We start from the raw sequence: 19,521 nt of genomic DNA, 5'->3' as shown, positions 1-19,521 counted from the left end.
AAAATGTGATATATTTACACAATGGAATACTATCAATCACTTAAAAGGAACAAGCTATTGATACATGCTACAACATGAATACACCTTAAAAACATACTCAGTGAAAGAAGCTACACACAATGGACCACACATTATATGATTCCATTTATATGAAATGTATAGAAAAGGCAAATTTACAGAGAAAGAAAACAGAAGAGTATTTGCTTAAGCCTGGGCATGGGAGAAGAGATTAACTGCTAATGAGTATCACAGAATTTTTGGATGATGTAAAAATTTTTAAATTGAATTGCAGTGATTGTTGCACGATTCTATTAATTTACTATAATCATTGAATTATACACTAATAAGAGTGAATTTTATAGTATGTATACTACATTTCAATAAATCTGTTTTAAAAAACACAGAGATATTTTAAATGGAATAATTTGGTGGACTTCCTTTATGGCACCTACATGGCTTTCCTCAGGCTTACCATATTTTCATAATTTCTTCATTTACGCTAACACTCCTTACATAACAATGAGTCACAAGCCTATATTTCCAGCCCTGACTGTGAAGCTTTTTCCCAGTTCTAACCTCATATATCCAGTTACGTTTCAGACTACTCCCTGCTAACTAACTTTTCCACCTCAATAAACTTTCCTTCTCATTTGTAATAACTATTAGTTATTCCTGCTTTTTACATCTTCTCATACCCTTAATACTGATATAAAACATTTTCACATGATATGTTTTACTTATTAATATAACTGCTCCTGGGATACTGCATGCTTTTATTTTTTTCTCTCCTAAATTAGACTGTGAGCTACATCAAAGGCAACTTTCATAGTTTTTTTTTCTGTACCTTCAAAACAATCAACACAGTGCTGAGTCTACAGAAGGTGATCATTAAATGAATGCTGATTTAAATTAATAATTTGCAATTCTTGCATTTGTTTATCATAAGTTTATGAGTGCCTACTATGTGTAAAACACTGGATTCAGTGCCATCAAGGAAGCAAAGAAATATATGATACATGATCTCTCTTCTGAAGGAGTTTATAATCAAGCTGGGCACATAAAGAGTTAGCAAATACAAGACTACCATTCAAAAAGGATGTCAAGAAGCAATCCATGATTAAGAAAAAATGAGGAAACAAAACCAGTGATTCCAGGATCAGAAAAAGAGCTAAACTGAGCCTTAGAAGAGATAAGTTGGATATTAAAAAGTGAGAGAGGTTGAGAAGATTTCAGGCAGGGAAAATGGACTGAGAAGGGCAGAGATGAGAATTCAGGGTTTATGTAGAGGATTTGGGAGAAAATTAAGTTAGAAAAGTGGATTGAGGTCAGAAATTGAATGGCCATGAAGGCCTGATTAAGTTGTCCAGACTTTATTCTGTTAAAATAGTCATTTACTGAGCATTTACTATGTGATTTGTGGTTTATATGCATAGTGGGCATTGGTTGTATGTTGGATATTGGGTATCCATTCCCTCAGTCTCACAGCACTGATTTTCTTTTGAGAAGAATCCAGTGGGACTGTAACTAGAGGCCTTACCCTATTGTAGTTAAGGGGCAAGCAATTAAATTGAAAGTGACTGAAGTTTCAGTTTATCTCATCCTCAACATAATGTTTAGACTATTCTGGTTATGAGGCCCTTGTGTTTTCTGCTTCCTAGGTATTCAGAGCTACTTCAGTTCCTGCCTGTTTCCAGACCTGACTCACCAGCTTTCCATGGATTCTGTGATACCTTGTTATTTTCCAATGAATTAAACTTTGAATAAAATAGCCAGAGTTGATTTATGGTGCTTGCAACTGAAAAGTCCTAATTGATATAGTTATATATTATTTCCCACATTCCACTGATAAAGAGACTGTGGGTTAGTGAGTAACTTCCCAATGCCAGACAGCTAGCAAGTGACAAATGTGGGTATGTTTGATTCTGGAATCTAATTTCTATAAAATTACTTACCAGAGGCTGCATGGCATGACCAAGACTCAAACTCTAGTTTGTCTGACTTCGAAACTGGTATTTTTTTCCCTACACCACTCTGCCTTTCAATGAGAATTCACTGTAGATCTTCAAGAAGGGTATGATATGATGAAAATGGCATTTTAGAAAGGTTAATTTCACAATAGAATATAGGCTGCAAGGGAAGCAAGAGAGCTTGATGTAGGGAGATAGATGACAAGGATGAGGTAAATAATCCAGGTGGAAAATGACAGTGGTCTGAAATAGTGAAATGACAGTTAGAATGCAAGAGAGTATAGACGGGAACAGTAACTAGAATATCAGTTGTCATAGCTATCTCTCTGAAATGTCCATCCCATTAATTTTTACTATTTTATAATAACTTCGGTTCAGTGATTTCAAATTTCAGTCCAGTAAGCCTATGTCTTTTACTGAGTTAATCAGAAACTCTTAGTAAGCGTATTATAAATGTACATCATTTACAGCTAAATTATATGTACACCATTTGCAGAAAAATGCAATTTGCCTAGTGATTTCATGATCAAGCAATATTTTATGGCTTTAAATTTCTTCAAACCATCACAAAACCACAGGAAAGAAAGGATATCACAAAATCCAAATAGTTATTTATGAGAATTGGCCTAAGTTTTCCCCACAAAGATAAAAATAAACTTCTCAGAAGAATGGTTATTCTACTAATGACCTTCATTTTCCAGGCAACCTGAGCCTCTAGAAGCAAGAGTCATTTTCTTCCATTAAAAATGGCTGTACAAGTCAATAGGAAAAATGATATGAGTTTTGAAATAAGAGGAAAGGAAACAATTTGAATGAAAGAAATGTATACAGATCAGGTTATATAAATGCTGCTCAAGCAAAAGATACTTCATACTTTGCAAAAGCAATAATTGGGACAGTACTCAAGCTCTCCATATAAACCTTGCATGACTAAACAACAACCCAAACTTTGCGCAAACAACGTTATTCATTGTTGCCTTAACTTTTTCCTTTTTAGTTACAAAAATAATATATGCTCATTATTTTAAAATTCAAAAAGTACTTCAGAATAGAAAATAAAAGTTTAAAGCTTTTTCTTCTACCTAATTACATCAGTTTGGTGTGTATATTTTCAGACATTTTTCTATGAGTATGAAAACATACACACACGCACACTCCATATATGTACCTTTTTATATGTATTTTTTACATAGATGAGATCATACTGCAGATATTGCTTTGCAACTTGGTTTTTTCATTTGACACTCTACTGTGGGCATCTTTTGCACATATTGAGAACCAGCTCTTTTGTTCTGTTACCAAGGCAGATGTGTTCTCAAGCCCTAGTTTCTGGCATTTTCCCAATCATTTAAATGCTTCAATAACTGCTTTTTGTGTTAAAAAAAAACTTCCCAAGGAAAAGTACCTTTTAAATAATAAAGAAATTGGGGAATTTGTTTCTTAATATGCTACAAGAAAGGAAAATTCAATGTGACATGTAGATGCTTAATTCAAACAGCAAGGCTCTGGTAACAAACAATATCTGGTTCTCAGAGTAGCCTTTTCAAAAAATTATTTTATTGTGATAAAAACTCTTAACATGAGATCTATCCTCTTAACAAATTTTAAGTGTACAATACATTATTGTTGACTATATGTACGATATTATACAACAGATCTCTAGAGCTTATTCATCTTACTTAGCTGAAACTTAATTTGTGGCTATTTTTATGATATCCAGAGTACAATTTATTAAAAGGAGATGCCCTGATATTTTGATATATATTTTCCTTTAAATGCCGATTATTTGTAAAGAAACTTTCAGATAATTATTTTCTATAAATCTTGTCTTATGAAAGAAAATACTAATGAAACAGAGGGTTAAGAGGCATTTTAATTTAATATTATAGATCCTCATTAAATTCCAGAATTTTTCTTCTAAACACTCTGCATAGTCTCCTAGCTATTAATAAAGTATGTGAGGTGCTCTTATTTAGAAGTTGGTTGCTAAAAACTAATTTTTTAAATACTGAAAATGTACTAATGTAATTTGCTTCATGGCAGGTATGCACCAGTAAATCTGGCATATTTAGGAGATGGGACAATTGTTAAATAAAAGTAGGATGTAATTAAAGGTTAAAAATGTTTTTTACTTCAGCAGCAAGTAAAAACACTCCTGCTCTCAGGAATCCAGTTCATTAGTTTAAGAAGTTGGGTTTTTTTTTTATTTTTATTTATTTTTATTTATTTTTTATTATTTTTTTTTTTGCAGTACACGGGCCTCTCACTGTTGTGGCCTCTCCCATTGCGGAGCACAGGCTCCGGATGCGCAGGCTCAGCGGCCATGGCTCACGGGCCCAGCCGCTCCGCGGCATGTGGGATCTTCCCGGACCGGGGCACGAACCCGTGTCCCCTGCATCGGCAGGTGGACTCCCAGCCACTGCGCCACCAGGGAAGCCCAAGAAGTTGGTTTTTTAGTACTAAGTTTGTTCTTGTGCAGAGCAATACTCTGTGTGAGGATGGAGAGTTACATACAAGAAAATATCTCAGTCCCCGTCCTAGGGAAGTTTAAAATATACTTGGGGAAAGAACGTGTGTTTGTAAAAGAAATGTGGCTATGTGGTTCTGTTATAATGTTTATCAAGAAGTATACAAAACTTTAATGTAGCTTCAGTAAATAAGCCCTGAAATAAATGAAGAGTTGAAGAACTACATCCCACTGGGCAAGCATTCCTAGAAAACATAAGTTTAGTAAGGAAGTTAGAATTCACTGATAGAGCACTAACCGTGTTCAAAGCATTTTTACATGTATTATGTTATTTAAAGCTCACCATGGTTCTATGAGGAAGGTACCCTCGTTTCACAGATGAGGATACTGGGGCAAAGGGAGTTGAAAAATTTGCCCAAGGTCACCAGATACAGCTTATGCTTATATGCACAGATCTGATTCCAGACAGTGGAGTATCACCAAAACTTTGGGATTAGAACAGGGATAGGATAAGTATTTTCAGGAAGACTTTTCAAAACACTATGTATAGCATATATTAGAAGCTAAGAAGCAGCATGGAGAGCACTGTAAGCAAATTGGTCATGTAGTCTAATAATTCATGTAATTCTGTCTCTGCCATTTTTAACCTTTCTTCCAAAGAAGGCTAGACACATTCTCACAATGACAGATAATGAAATTGTGTTAATTAGAGCATTTGGTTACTTCTAAACAAACAACACTTAATTAGTCTTTTAGACAGAAAGACATTGGTTATAAAACAAGACAGACAAAACTGGTCAATATCATAATTTTGAAATTTTGGTTACAACTGTTTTAAAAGAGTCACTAAAACACAGTTATGAATCTGGAGAGTTTATGGTTGCATTTTTTGTTTCTTTCTCTGTATTAAATAGATTTTTTGATAACTAAAACAATGAGTTCATTAGCCATCCTGTTCATTTACTTGACTGTAGTTAGTCATGATGTCATTTCCTCGCCTCTTCTCTTTCATTGATGAGTTACAGAAGAGTGAGGTTAGCTATCTTCACCTGGAAAGTATTAATACTAACTAGATTTGCTGAAGCATTAGTCTTTACTACATGATAAGCATGTAATTTAACTGAAAAGCCTGCCACAGTGGACAATAAACCAAGGATATTAGTTCTCACTTTAACAACAAAACGTGACTTTGGGTCACAAGGCAAATTTAACTTATCTTCTAAGTTGAAAGGTATGGTTCGCATATAAAACACAGCAACTCAAGCTGATTAAACTTATTAGCCTTGGCCCTGGATCATACTTACTTAACTGGGATAGGAATCCCTATGCAGCCTTGTGAATGGTATAATAACAGACAGCACTTATAGAACCTTTATGCATATGAATAAAAAATTTACACAGATTAGCCCCTTAATGCTTATGTAACAACCCAATAGGGCTATTCCCATCATCATCCTCTTTTTAAAAGAAAACTGAGAGTTGGAGATGTGTGACTTGTCTAGGGTTATACAGACAGTAAGTGGAAGGATTTAAATCCAGGCAGTCTGACCCCAGAGCCTGTGCTGTTGCCTGAAACACAGGAAAATGGAGCGGATCATCATAGTGCATCATCCTGGGTGTCAGTTTTACTCAGGGACCAGGAATCTTATATAAAAACTATGTCAATAAATTATGGAACACAAGTCAAATATTGAAAGGAAACGTACAGATAAAATGTATAGATTTCAAGGGAGTTTCCTGCTTTCAATGGGTAGCTTCAGATCATATCTTCAGGCTCCTCGAAGTACAGGTTCCTTTGCTGCTGGGGATACTAAATGGAAAAATTCCTAGGATATTTTTCATTTAACTGTGGATTGAATACATTGGCATTTACTTTAAGCTCTGACCTCCCAGTATTTGGCTGTTAACCAAATAAAGTCATTAGGCATGTTAAATTTAATGAAAACCATCTTTTTCATTAAACTAGCTTGTTCTAGTATACCTTGCCAGTTCAAGCTAAGTCTCTTGTAAGTCAGAGGAACTTGAGTACTGATGCCCCTATAGGTGCTAATACCATGAGGAATGGAAAAGTGGCCAGGGCTGTCACTTAACTCCAGTTCTAGTACCTCTGTCCAAGAGTTCATTCACTTCTGTTCATTAAAGATGGTATAGTAGAGTGGTTAAGAACTCAACTTCTGGAATCAAACCATCTGGTTTCACATCTGGGCTTTTTTGATTATAAATTGTGTGACCTTGGACAAGTTATTCACTTAGTCTCGGTATCCTCATTGAGGATATAATACTAAGGATGAGATGAAGTTGTCATACAAGGATAGTATAAGGATGACAATGAACCCCTCAATGGGTTCATTAAAATACTAAAAATAAAGCACTTAGTCCAGTGTCTGATACACGAAAGTGATAAATAAAGTTATTATTATTCAGTGACAACTATGTATACTTACTACACAATGCTTATGCTTAGGGTAATCATCCATTATTAGAGGACCTAAACAATCTTTATTTACTCCTTAATTTGCCCCTAAACCAAAAACATTAACATTTGTGAAAATGACTTTTTGCATACATAATAATATACGTAAAAGTGTGTTAACTGCAGAATTGTTTGTAGTGACGAATACATGGAAAGTCCTAGAATGTCCATCTAATAAGGAAGGCCTCAGTTTTCCCAGTCTGTATAAGGAGATTGGACTAGATCATTTCTAAAATCCCTTTCACCTCCAACAAGGACAATATTTTCACCAGTTGTTAGTTAGGCTTGACACCAATACGCTAAGCAATAGAACTGAGACAGGAAAATCTAAGGTATTAGGTGGGTATTTAAAATTAAGTCACAGTGCACAGTACTCTACAATTAACCAACACATAAAAAGTTAAAAAAATATGTTATTAATATCAAGGACAGAAATCATTATTTAACACATTGGGAGTTATTATATTTTAAGATGTATGTAATTAATTGTATGCAAATTTTATACTCAACCTTTATAATGGAATAAAAAATAAAAGGTATCAAAAATAAACATGAGATATGAGTTTGAGGTTTAGATAATGAAGATGTATAATTTAGGACTATCAGGAAGTTTGAAAGTTCTCAAGAAAGAAAGGGGGCTGTGTGTGCTGTAAAACACTAAAACAATACTTGGTTTGAATTTTATTTAAAATTGTGTTGATTTTTTTTCTTTGAAATAACAGGAGACATTCTGTAGGCAGACAATGCCAAGCAGGATGAGTGGTTATTTGACTTTAGAACTATCAGGACCTAATATTATTATTAATATCAAGGAGTTGCCAACATCCATGAAATTTCCACCCTCATGCATATCTGAGTTGGAAAATCTCTATTTGTAGAGTCCCATGCTGCTTCCAAAATAGAATTCACATTATAGTCACAAAGAAATGCTATGAGTGGCTTGAGACTATATAATAAGAAAGGTTCCTTTACACATAATCTTGATCAATAATATTACGAAAAATAGTAAACAATGTTGAATTTGAGGTCTATGTGCCATTTTAGCCCCATTTTATTTTATTTATTTATTTAAAATTAATTTTTAATTAATTTATTTTTAATTTTTATTTTTGGCTGCATTGGGTCTTCACTGCTGTATGCGGGCTACCCCTAGTTGTGGCGAGCAGGGCCTACTTTTCGTTGTGGTGCATAGGCTCTTCATTGTAGTGGCTTCTCCTTGTAGAGCACGGGCTGTAGGTGTTTGGGCTTCAGCAGTTGCTCAGTAGTTGCAGCACGCGGGCCATAGAGCGCATGGCTTCAGTAGTTGCAGCCCATGGATTCAGTTGCTGCAGGGCTCTAGGGCATGCGGGCCTCAGTAGTTGTGGTGCACAGGCTCAGTAGTTATGGCTCACGGGCTCTAGAGCACAGGCTCAGTAGTTGTGGCACACGGGCTTAGATGCTCCACAGCATGTGGGATCTCCTCGGACCAGGGATCAAACCCGTGTCCCCTGAATTGGCAGGCGGATTCTTAACCACTATGCTACCAGGAAAGTCCATAGCCCCAATTTAGAGAGGAAGAATAGAGGTAATAAAAGTGAGTTAGCTTGCCCAATATCTAATACAACCAGTAAGAGGAAAAATCAGGATTCAAGCCCAGCAATTCTGACTCCAGAACCTGTAATAAAATCACTTAGGTCATAAAGTCTCACTAAGGAAATCAAATGCTGAAACTTGATTATTATTGAGATTCTACTCTTTTAAACTCTAAGAAAGGGTTTTTAAAATTATGTGTATGTTGTTTGATACAAAAATGACCATCACCTCTGAAGAGCTGTGGAATAGGTATTTGTTCCCACCAGCAGGAATATTTGCAATTCCATAAGACTTACTTTTTCTCAGTGGACGCACTTAATCAAATTAATTAAATATATTTGGGTATTCTGGATGAAAAATGGCAGAAAATATCATTTGGGCTTGTTCTACATTGTCCAAATATAATACAAAATTTAGAAATAGTTATGGTAGTTATACATACATGCATGGACATTGCTCACCATTCAAATCCTTTGAATTTTTCCTCCCTTTTTAGTCGAATGAAATAAAATGCTTCCAAACTTGCAATTAAAAAGGTTTGCTTTATTTAAGTTTTTATGTGAGAATTCTTCAAATGAGTACTGTGGGCAAAAGATTCTTGAGTGTCCTTATAAAAGTGTTTCTCTGTGATGTGGATTTACATTTTTGAACAATGTATGCTATTTTTAAGTTGAAAACTAGCATTAGAATAAATATCCAAATTAGTAACTAATTTTCCTTTTCTGCTATTGCATTAATTGTAACTGTTCTCTTAAATTCCATGCAGTTAAGGTTATAATGCCAGAAATGTAATTCACAAATATTTCCTTTTAAAAATCAAATGTTATGGGGGAATATTCCATTTGTGTCAAAAAAGGTTATGCATGTTTATTGGTACAAAGTTTGATATGTTTATTAAATCAAGTTTCTTAAAAATAAAAAAATAAAATGTTATAGCTACATACCATATTCTATTCATTTGTGTGTACCCTTATTTTAGGAATGAGTATGGAATGATATAATTTTGATTTGAAAAACAGTAGTGTGAAATACTAACCAATTTTTATTACTATTCCTTTTTAAACCACAATTTATTAACAGCTTGAAAAAGCTGTCTATTTAATTTTACCAAAGAGGTCTCTCCTAACCAAGGCGAGAAAAACAGAGGCATTATTTGTACTCCTGAATAATGCTATCTACCATTCCTGTGGCTGGATTATAGACAGCTACACACTGGCAACTCCAGAAACTAGAAGAGCATTTGATGTTTCTTGTGTTGATTGGTTTTCTAGGTTATTACTGTTGTTATTTGCCTCTTTCTCTCTCTTCTGAGAGCAGAAATGAAAGGCCAAGGATGAAGATCCACCTTCTATAACTGTCTCCACTGCAATGAAATTCTGTTATCCTACAATTTGGTTCTATTTTCCTCTCAAATAGACCTAACAAATATTTACCAAATAGGTGATTAAAATCAGTACACAAGTGAACAGAACAGAGAGTACAACACACACCCACACATATATGGACAACAAATTTTTGATAAAGGTGCAAAAGTAGTTCAGTAGAGAAAGGAGCTTTTGTAATAAATGATGCTGGAACAGTTGGTTACACATTTGCAAAAAAGAAAAAAAAATTAAATCCACATCTTCTACCACATACAAAAATAGATCAGATTGAAATATAAAACCTAAAAGTATAAAACTTTAAAAAAAGATAGAAGAATATCCTTGTGACCTTGGGCCAGGCAAAGGTGATACCAAAAGCATGGGAACCTAGGGGCAGGACAGGAATGCAGACGCAGACGTAGAGAATGGACTTGAGGACACGGGGAGGGGGAAGGGCAAGCTGGGATGAAGTGAGAGAGTAGCAATGACATATATACACTACCAAATGTAAAATAGATAGTGGGAAGCAGCCGTGTCACACAGGGAGATCAGCTCAGTGCTTTGTGACCACCTAGAGGGGTCGGTTAGGGAGGGTGGGAGGGAGATGCAAGAGGGAGGGGATATGGGGATACATAAATACATATAGCTGATTCACTTTTTTATACAGCAGAAAGTAACACAACATTATAAAGCAATTATACTCCGATAAAGATGTTCAAAAAAAAAGCATGGCTCATAAAATAAAAAAAGATGATATATTGGACTCTATCAAAATTACAAATTTTTGCTCTTTGAAAAACTGTGAAAGGCACTTTTTCAGTTTTTCCTGTTTTTTTAAGAGGATGAAAAAAAATCATGGATTGGGAGAAAATATTTGCAGAGCTTATACTTGATAAAGGACTTGTATCGAGTAGAAAATGAATTCTCAAAACTCAATAGTAAGACAACAACCTAATAGAAAAATGGGTAAAATATGAATAGATACTTCTACAAAGAAGATAAGTAGATGGTAAATCAGTAAACAAAAAGATGTTCAACATCATTAGTCATTAGGGAAATGCAAAGTAAAACCACAATGAGATACTCTTACATACCTATTAGAATGGTTAAATTTTAAAAGACTGACCATACCAAGTGTTGGCACTCCTAGTGGGAATGCAAAATTGTACAATCACTTTGGAAAATAGCTAATTTCTTAAAAGCTAAACATACACATACCATGTGATCCAGTCATTCCACATCTAAGTATTTTTCTAAAGGAAATGAAACTATATGTCCATACAAAGACATACACAAATGAACATAGCAGCTTTATACATAATAGCCCAAAACTCAAATGTCCATCAACAAATTGTGATATATCCAAGCAATGTGTAACTACTCAGTAACACAATAGGAAAATGACTCGTTATGCACATAACGATACGGAAAAATATAAAAATAATTATGCTAAGTGAAAGAAGATAAGCAAAAAGAGGGATATATTGCATGACTCCATTTATATAACATTCTAGAAATGCAAGCCAATCTATAGAAACAGAGAGATGATCAGTGGTTGCCTAGGGACGGAGTAGGGCATGATGAAACATTTGGGGGTGATGAAAATGTTCATTATATTGACTGTGGTGATGACTTCACAGGTGTATAGATTTATCAAAACTTAGCAAATTGTACACTTTATGTACGATTATATCTATTGCACAGTTGACCCTTGAACAACTCGGGGGTTAGGGGCACCCATCCTCTGCACAGTCGAAAATCTTGTGTATAACTTTATAGCCTGCCACAGTATCCACGGTTTTGCATTCAGGGATTCAAGTAACTGCAGCTTGTATAGATTTATCAAAACTTAGCAAATTGTACACTTTATGTACGATTATATCTATTGCACAGTTGACCCTTGAACAACTCGGGGGTTAGGGGCACCCATCCTCTGCACAGTCAAAAATCTTGTGTATAACTTTATAGCCTGCCACAGTATCCACGGTTTTGCATTCAGGGATTCAAGTAACTGCAGCTTGTGTGGTACTGTAGTATTTACTGAAAAAAAATTGTGTATAAGTGGGTCCATGCAGTTCAAACCTGTGTTGTTCAAGGGTCAACTGTACTTCAATAAAATTGTTTTAAAAAAGAATTAACTTGTATATTTAGATAAAATCTATCTAGATGAACCAAAAAAAAAAAAAGAACAACAAACAATAAGTCCAAAAATAAATGAATTTGCAATGCTTGGCTTCTTAAACATCTACAACAAAAGATAATGCTACAGCAGTTTTCATTGTGTATTATGTATGTGTGTTTGTGTGGCAGGGGTGGTGGGTGGGATTGTGTACAGGTTCATAACAGGTAAGGTGTAAACAGATGTCCAAGAGCCACGTTCAGCTTGGAATATACCAATAGATTCTGTGTTAAGCATCATCTCATGTAGAACTATGAACATTTAACCCTCCAAAAAGAATATTATAAAATAATGGAACAGAGATCATATTACTATGCAAGTAATTTATAGATAGCCTTATTAAGAAAAATAGCATATTATATGCTTGCACACTTATAAAAATAGAAAAAATATGGCATTATACATAAATTATATTCATTATATGAACATAAAATTTATTTTCTTTTAGGGACCTGCCATTATAAAATTAAGTTAACTAACAGACCAAAAAAGCTACAAAAATAAAAGTGTATTATGAGATACCTAAAGTATTGTATACACATCAAAAGTAGACTGTTGTTAGAAAAAGGTACCTAAAATCTATGGCTTGGGACAACAGACTTCCAATCAAAAATCAGGATAGCTCATTAATATATTATCTTTGTATGAGGTTTTTTTACAAGCTTTTTTTCTCTTTTTATTCTCCCTGTTCCATTCCAAACTTTTCTGTATCGGTGTGAATGATTAAGTATTAATTCTTGAAAAGCATCTAAACAAGCCTCTAAGTAGATAATTTTAGAATGAAAGTTGTAGTTGAGTCACATTTGTCCAATATCATAAATCAGAAGAGAGCTATTTTCTAAAGGAGTCACAGTTGTCTTAAATCAAGGTCAAAATTATTTTACCCTTAGGATTTCACCACTGATTAGTTCCTTTCTCAATTCAGTAGAAAAACAAGCAAAGGATATGAATAAGCAATTCCCAAGTGGACAATAAACATATGAAAAGACATTCAATCTTACCACTAATCTAAGAAATAGAAATGCATAATAATAAGAAATTAATTTGGAGATGTTTATTAAAATGTGAATAGTGATTATCTCAGTGTATTTTGAGTTATTTTAAATTTCTTATTTGGATTTCAATGTACTGACTTTTTTCAACCTATATTATTTTCAGAAAAGATAAAGTTATTAAAAAACTGCCTCAGTTATTTGCAGATAAATTATGGACAATGCATCAGAAATCAGAACTCAGAAACAGAATCAAACAATTTAGTTAATACAGTAAAGGTGGTATTTCAAATAAGTGTGAGACAGAAAGATTATCAAATAAGTGGTACTAAGAAAATTAACTAGCTAATAAAAATACATTAATAAAGTCTCAATCCCCAACTCATTGCTAACTCCAAAATACTAATTATTGTTGGTACAAAGTTTAACATGTATATGAAACCATTAAGGTACTATAAAATATAAGTGCATTCATTACCAAAATACATCAATCATTTTAAAGGAAAATAATAATCTGTAGAACAATATTTACAGCATAACTTCATTGATTTAAATCATTGTTTCCATAGTATATGTTTTAATTAAAATTATAAAATGAAAGGATATGCACCCAGTAAGTTATATTCAGCATTATATCATCATCCTCTACCACATGTGCCTGGCACATGGCAGGCACAAAAATATATTAGTTGAATGACTAAATAAATGAACTCATGCATTGTTGGTGGCACTGTAAATTGTGATAATTTTTTTCTGGAGAGAAGTTTGGCAATATGTATCAAAGAGTAAAATAAGCATGCAACTTATTCCAGCACTCCCATTTCTAGGAATTCATCATATGACTAATTTTTACAAGTGCATATAGTAGGTATACAGGGGTAACTTTTTTATAACAGGAGAAAATATGAATGTTAGTGGAGAGATGGTTTGGGAAGTAGCTGCCCTACAATAGGAATCTGGTTAAATAAATTAAGGCAAATATTTCCATGGAATATGCATCTATTTAAAAATAAGATGTTGATCATTTACTGTGAAAGTATAGTCACAATTAATTGATAAATGAGCAGATTACAAGAGAATACGATGTCACATAGATAAAACAGCATATATAAACAGGCAGGTGTGAATATGTACAAAGAAAATTCTGGAAGGAAATGCATCAAAATGCTAACAATGGTTAACAAATGATTAAGATTGTGTTTTTATTATCATTGGAATTTTCTATATTGTATTTTTCCTTACAATGCTTACATACTTTGACAACCAGGAATAAACAATAAAAGTAAATTCATTTACAGAATAGAAAATAAAAGTGTTTCCTAACTTTTAAAAAATATGACTAAATGACTAAGCACAAATCCTATAATAAAAAGGTAACATAAGGGTTAATCTAACTTTAATATTTTCCTCACTTGAAATGAATAATTCATCATATTTTATATTTTAATTTGCTACTTGTATTCTATGAGCAGGTTTAGAAAGTGAATGTGATTAATTAGGTTATTTTCTACATTAGCATTCCAAATCACCTCTGTGGAGTTTTCCGCTTCCATAGAACTACTAAGATATCTTCCAATTAAGTCTTTAAAAGACTATATCTTGTGAATTTTTATTCAAACACAGATAGGTAATTCTTGTCATTCATAAAAATGGGCTAAATATGTTCCTTACCTTTTAATGAAAAGTAAACACTGGTCTTTTTGGTTGTACCAAGGGAGTTGTTCTGTTGCAGAAAAGAATCCTGTAAATAAAAATAACAGATACCTGTTTTTAAACTTCATTTTGCAAAAGTTTATTCATATATTACTGGACTTGTAAATCATACTTTAGTATGGCTAGAATTTTACAGTGTTAGAAGGAAACTGGTGGAAGATGACAATGTAAAGAACACCCTGACAGAGGATGCAGTTTCATCAGCACAGATTCCCCCTCCCGTCCTGCTATTCGTGGAATTGAAAACTGCTGCACGAAAGTATAGAACAAATCGTCTGCTTTTAAATAATACTACTTAACATTTGAATGCCCTTTTATTTTATCTATAAGGTTGTTACAATCATTGAGAAGGACTACGTGGCAAATCAGCAGCAAGGATGGGGTCTCTTATATGCCAGCTTAAAAAGAGAAATATAGTAAAAATGGTGTAACTGACTCACGGCAACATGGGTTCGCAAACCTTGTAGATGGATATAAACCAGGCTTGCCAAACATCACAGACAGCACTTATTAAAACTGCTACGTGGAATGCAATACGCCTGCTTTCTAGCCCCTCCCCCCCCACCAATAAACGACTCCCCCTTTTTCCCCCAGTGTAAAAATACATGCTCATAGAACAATTAGATAAAAGAAAAAGAATTTTAAAAATCATCAATAATCACACTACCCAATGATGCCACTTGGAGCATTTTCATCCAATTTTTTAAAAACCAGATTTTTGTTACGAGGCCCCTGACAAACCAAGCGGGAATTAAGGATGAGCGGATGGGAGAAGAATATCCCTCTTCCCTTGTTAGGAATCATGACTAGTATTTTTACCTCATATCTAAGCTTTTTTTTTTTTGTAATTATAAAACTATAAAGATAGAATTTTGAGGGGGGAAAAAACGTCTTCCAGGGGTGTCTGCCTCAGCAACCAAGGAGCGTCTGGGAAGGAGGGCGGAGCCTGGACGGGGAGGTGCGTTTGGTCACTCATTGGGCTGAGAGGTTGTCAATCAAGCTTGCCCAGCAAATGAGGTGCGAGCTGAGGGCACACTGGGAACTAAATGAACTGGAGGTCTGACTGCGAGGGGAGGGGGCTCGAGATGTAAGCAGTGAAGAGATCTCGGGGTCTTGCACTGCGCCATTCGGCTGCGGCACGCCTCAGTCCGCTGCAGCTGTAGCTGAGAGAGGCCTTGCCTTCGCCGCTCTCGTCCAGGTCTCCGCTGCTGCTGCCACCTCCGTTGCGATCTCCTCGGCCCAGCCGCGCCCCGCCCCGCGCTCCTGCTGCCTTCACCGCTGCCAACACCTCAGCCAGAGCCTCCACCGCCGCCAGCCAAGCATCCGTGAGTCATTTTCTGCCCATCTGTGGGCGCGCGGTAGTCACCACCCTAAGAGGTGTGCAGGCTTGCAAAATGGCAGAAGCGGATCCTAACAGGGTCTTGGAACCTGCCGCCCAGGGGGTGGATGAAGAGATGGTGGCTAGCTCGTCTAGCGATTCTGGGGAAGAATCTGACAGCAGCAGCTCTAGCAGCAGCACTAGTTGCAGCAGCAGCAGCAGTAGTAGTGGCAGCAGCAGCAGCAGCAGTAGCTGCAGCCGCTTCTATAGAAAGAAGAGGGTACCTGGGCCTTCCAGAAGTGCGCGGCGTGCTCCGTCGGGTAGAAGTTTCGTGGATCAGCTGCCTCGGGCAGTTAGAAATCGTGTGCAGGCGCTCAGAAATATTCAAGATGAATGTGACAAGGTAGACGCCCTGTTCTTAAAGGCAATTCACGATCTCGAACGAAAATATGCCGAACTCAATAGGCCTCTGTATGATCGGCGATTTCGAATCATCAATGCAGAATATGAGCCTACGGAAGAAGAATGTGAATGGAATTCGGAGGATGAGGTGTTCAGCAGTGATGAGGAGGTGCAGGAAGAAGGCCCTAGTGAGATGCCTGCCTTAGAGGGTGAGGAAGAAGAGGATGACCCGAAAACAAAACCTGAGGTCAAGGCTGAAGAAAATGCAGCTCCGAAAGAAAATCCCGAGGCAAAGGCTGAAGAAGAAGAAGAGTCTAAAGATGCTCTGGAGGCCAAGACTGAAGTAAAAGAAGATCCGAAAGAATCCCCCCAGGCAAAGGCAGAAGATAAAGAGCAGCCTAAAGTAACAGAGGCTAAGGCAAGGGCTCCAGGAAAAGAGGCTCCTAAAAGAGTTCCTGAGGTCAGGCCTAAGGAAAGAGCTCTTAAAAGAGCTCGCAAGGGAAAGCCTAAAAGAGAAGATCCTAAAGGCATTCCCGACTATTGGCTGACTGTCTTAAAGAATGTTGACAAGCTGGGGCCCATGATTCAGAAGTATGATGAGCCCATTCTGAAGTTCCTGTCCGATGTTAGCCTGAAGTTCTCAAAACCTGGCCGGCCTATAAGTTACACATTTGAATTTTGCTTTCTACCCAATCCATACTTCAAAAATGAGGTGCTGACCAAGACATATATAATAAAGTCAAAGCCAGATCACAACGATCCCTTCTTCTCTTGGGGCTGGGAAATCCAAGATTGCAAAGGCTGTAAGATAGATTGGAGAAGAGCAAAGGATGTTACAGTGACAACCACCCAGAGTCGCACAACTGCTACTGGAGAAGTTGAAACCCAGCCAAGAGTGGTTCCTAATGCATCATTCTTCAATTTCTTTAGCCCTCCTGAGATTCCTACAATTGGAAAGCTTGAACCACGAGAAGATGCTATCCTTGATGAGGACTTTGAAATTGGTCAAATTTTACATGATAATGTCATCCTGAAATCAATCTATTACTATACAGGAGAAGTCAATGGTACCTATGATGTTGGTAAAGATTGTAGAAACAGGAAATATCGAAAATAAAAAAAAGGCTGCATGAAAGAATTTTCAAGAATCTCAAATTTCAAGCAGAAGTGAAGTAGGTTTATATAGTCTTGGGGAAAAAAAAAAAAAAAAAACCTGCCCTGTAACCTCAGCACTAGTATTCCTAACAGTCTTGAGTTTTCGTACTTTCCTGGTAGCCTAAAATATTGTCTTAAAGTGTCTAAGTATCAGTTTATTCTATCTAGCCTGTTGTAGTGTAATATTCTTCAAAATATGTAAACTGTTGTCAATTATCTAAAGCATGTTAGTTTGGTGCTACAAAGTTTTGATTTTTGTGAAGTCCTTTTGTCATATTCCTATTAGAATGTAGCTGTGAAAACTGTCAGAATTGTTTAACTGAGACAAATATTTGCTTGAAAAAAAAAGTTCCTGAAGCATCAATGCAAATATTTTTTTTTCTTTTTCCAGCCCAGAAGACTAAGGGTTTAAATCTGCTTGTACTAGCTGTGCCTTCATTACTTTGCTATAGAAATACAGTATTATACTAACTAAAACAGTGCATTGTGAAATTTGACCCCTTGAAAAAAATTAGCATACATTTAATAATGTCCATCAAGACCATATATGATATGACTGTGAGCTTGTTAATGTGCCATAGTGGTTTATAAATTTAAGCATAATGAAGTTATTGTTTACCACTGAGGTGTTAATATAACATAGCATTTTTAAAAAGTTTGCTCATCTTATCCTGTGTAACTGTAAACTAAAGGTACTAACCACATTTTCTTTGTAATATGTTCTACTTTGCCTTTCACTGGAAATGATCACTTTACATCATTGGTATTTTTTTCATGTTCTTCTATTACAATCTAAAATAAATAAATGTCAAAATGTATCGTGCTATAAAAATCTACCATTTTTGCCTCATTATAAAAAATATGGTGCTTATTATAGAAAAAGTAGAGAATCCTTAGGAAAAGGAACATTTAAAAATATATAATTATCAATATAATTAACATTCTGATACATTTCACAGATCTTAGCTCTTTTTGGTGGGTACACATCCCAGTGATTGGAGAGAAATGGGACAGGGGAGAAGGACTAAGATAGGGGAGAGAGGAAGAGAAGAGGAGGAAGGAATGGGGAGGAGTGTTGAAGTAGAGAAAGTGGGGAGGGAGAAGGGAGAGGGAGGGTACCAGAGTGAGGAGGGGGGTGGAAGGAGAAGAGGGTGGGAGGGAGGAGGAAAGGAAAGGGGAGAGAAGGAAGGGAGAGGGGAGGAGGGAAGGGAGGAGGGTGGGGAGTGGAAAGGATGGGAGGAGGTAGGGATGGAGAAGAGGGGAGATAGGCAGGAGTGCCTCACCCAGAAAGGACATCCATATTAGTTGTTGTCTTCACTTCCAGGAGTAGGTTGGGTAAGTGACCCAGGCCCACCTCCCACCGTGACTTGGGAAGAGGTCTCATTCCCCTATGTGGTTTATTTTTCCTTATAGGTGACATTATGCTTTCACCAATTCTGCACCATGTGGTTGGTTACAGAGTAATTTGATCCAGAGATTTTGGTTTGAATTTATTGTGAGGAGGAAGCCCCTTAAACTCACTTTACCAAAGAGCTTTGTACTGGGCACAAAGTCACAAGCACAACAAATAATATCCTATTTCACATCTGCCATTTCCCCAACTGCATGTACTTTCCTCCAGGACCTTAACAGGAAAGAGCTGTGGCAAGAGGAAGACAGGATTGGGGAATTTCTGGGTCACTAGGCATAAAATTACCTACTAGTCTTCCCAGATCCCACCATATATATAGTTTAGTATCTTGCATTTATCCCTGCTTAACAATAGTCACCCCCCATGTCTATAAATGTCAAAATATTCCAACCTATGAGATAGATATTTAACCAATCATGCATGTTTGGATATTTAGGTTACAATTTATACAAAATCAGGAAGTAAATTATTGCTTTTAGCAATAGCAGTCATATTCTGAGAGTCACTT

The 19,521-nt window shown here is 35.9% G+C and overlaps 2 protein-coding genes across 3 annotated transcripts in view; one reads left to right on the top strand and one right to left on the bottom strand.

Moving 5' to 3' along the window:
* FAM133A (family with sequence similarity 133 member A) overlaps nt 1-16,458 on the bottom strand; it is a 55,253-nt gene extending 38,795 nt beyond the window's left edge. The window contains exons 1-2 of one of the 2 annotated variants that reach the window (XM_033405541.2): nt 16,330-16,458; nt 14,686-14,755 (exon numbers count right to left, since the gene is read on the bottom strand). The gene's annotated coding sequence lies outside the window, so the exon portion shown is untranslated. Of the gene's footprint in view, nt 1-14,685; nt 14,756-15,546; nt 15,658-16,329 lie in introns of those variants that run through there. The other variant, XM_049705153.1, reaches the window with a different exon arrangement.
* NAP1L3 (nucleosome assembly protein 1 like 3) lies at nt 15,754-17,989 on the top strand. The gene has a single exon (XM_004279723.4). It carries the CDS (start codon nt 16,122-16,124, stop codon nt 17,562-17,564), a length of 1,443 nt encoding a protein of 480 aa, XP_004279771.1. The 5' UTR covers nt 15,754-16,121; the 3' UTR covers nt 17,565-17,989.
* The last annotated feature ends 1,532 nt before the right edge of the window (nt 17,990-19,521 follow it).

The sequence above is a fragment of the Orcinus orca genome, chromosome X (genome assembly GCF_937001465.1).
Source record: "Orcinus orca chromosome X, mOrcOrc1.1, whole genome shotgun sequence".
Lineage (NCBI taxonomy): Eukaryota > Metazoa > Chordata > Mammalia > Artiodactyla > Delphinidae > Orcinus > Orcinus orca.
This window is presented reverse-complemented; position numbering and strand designations above follow the sequence as displayed.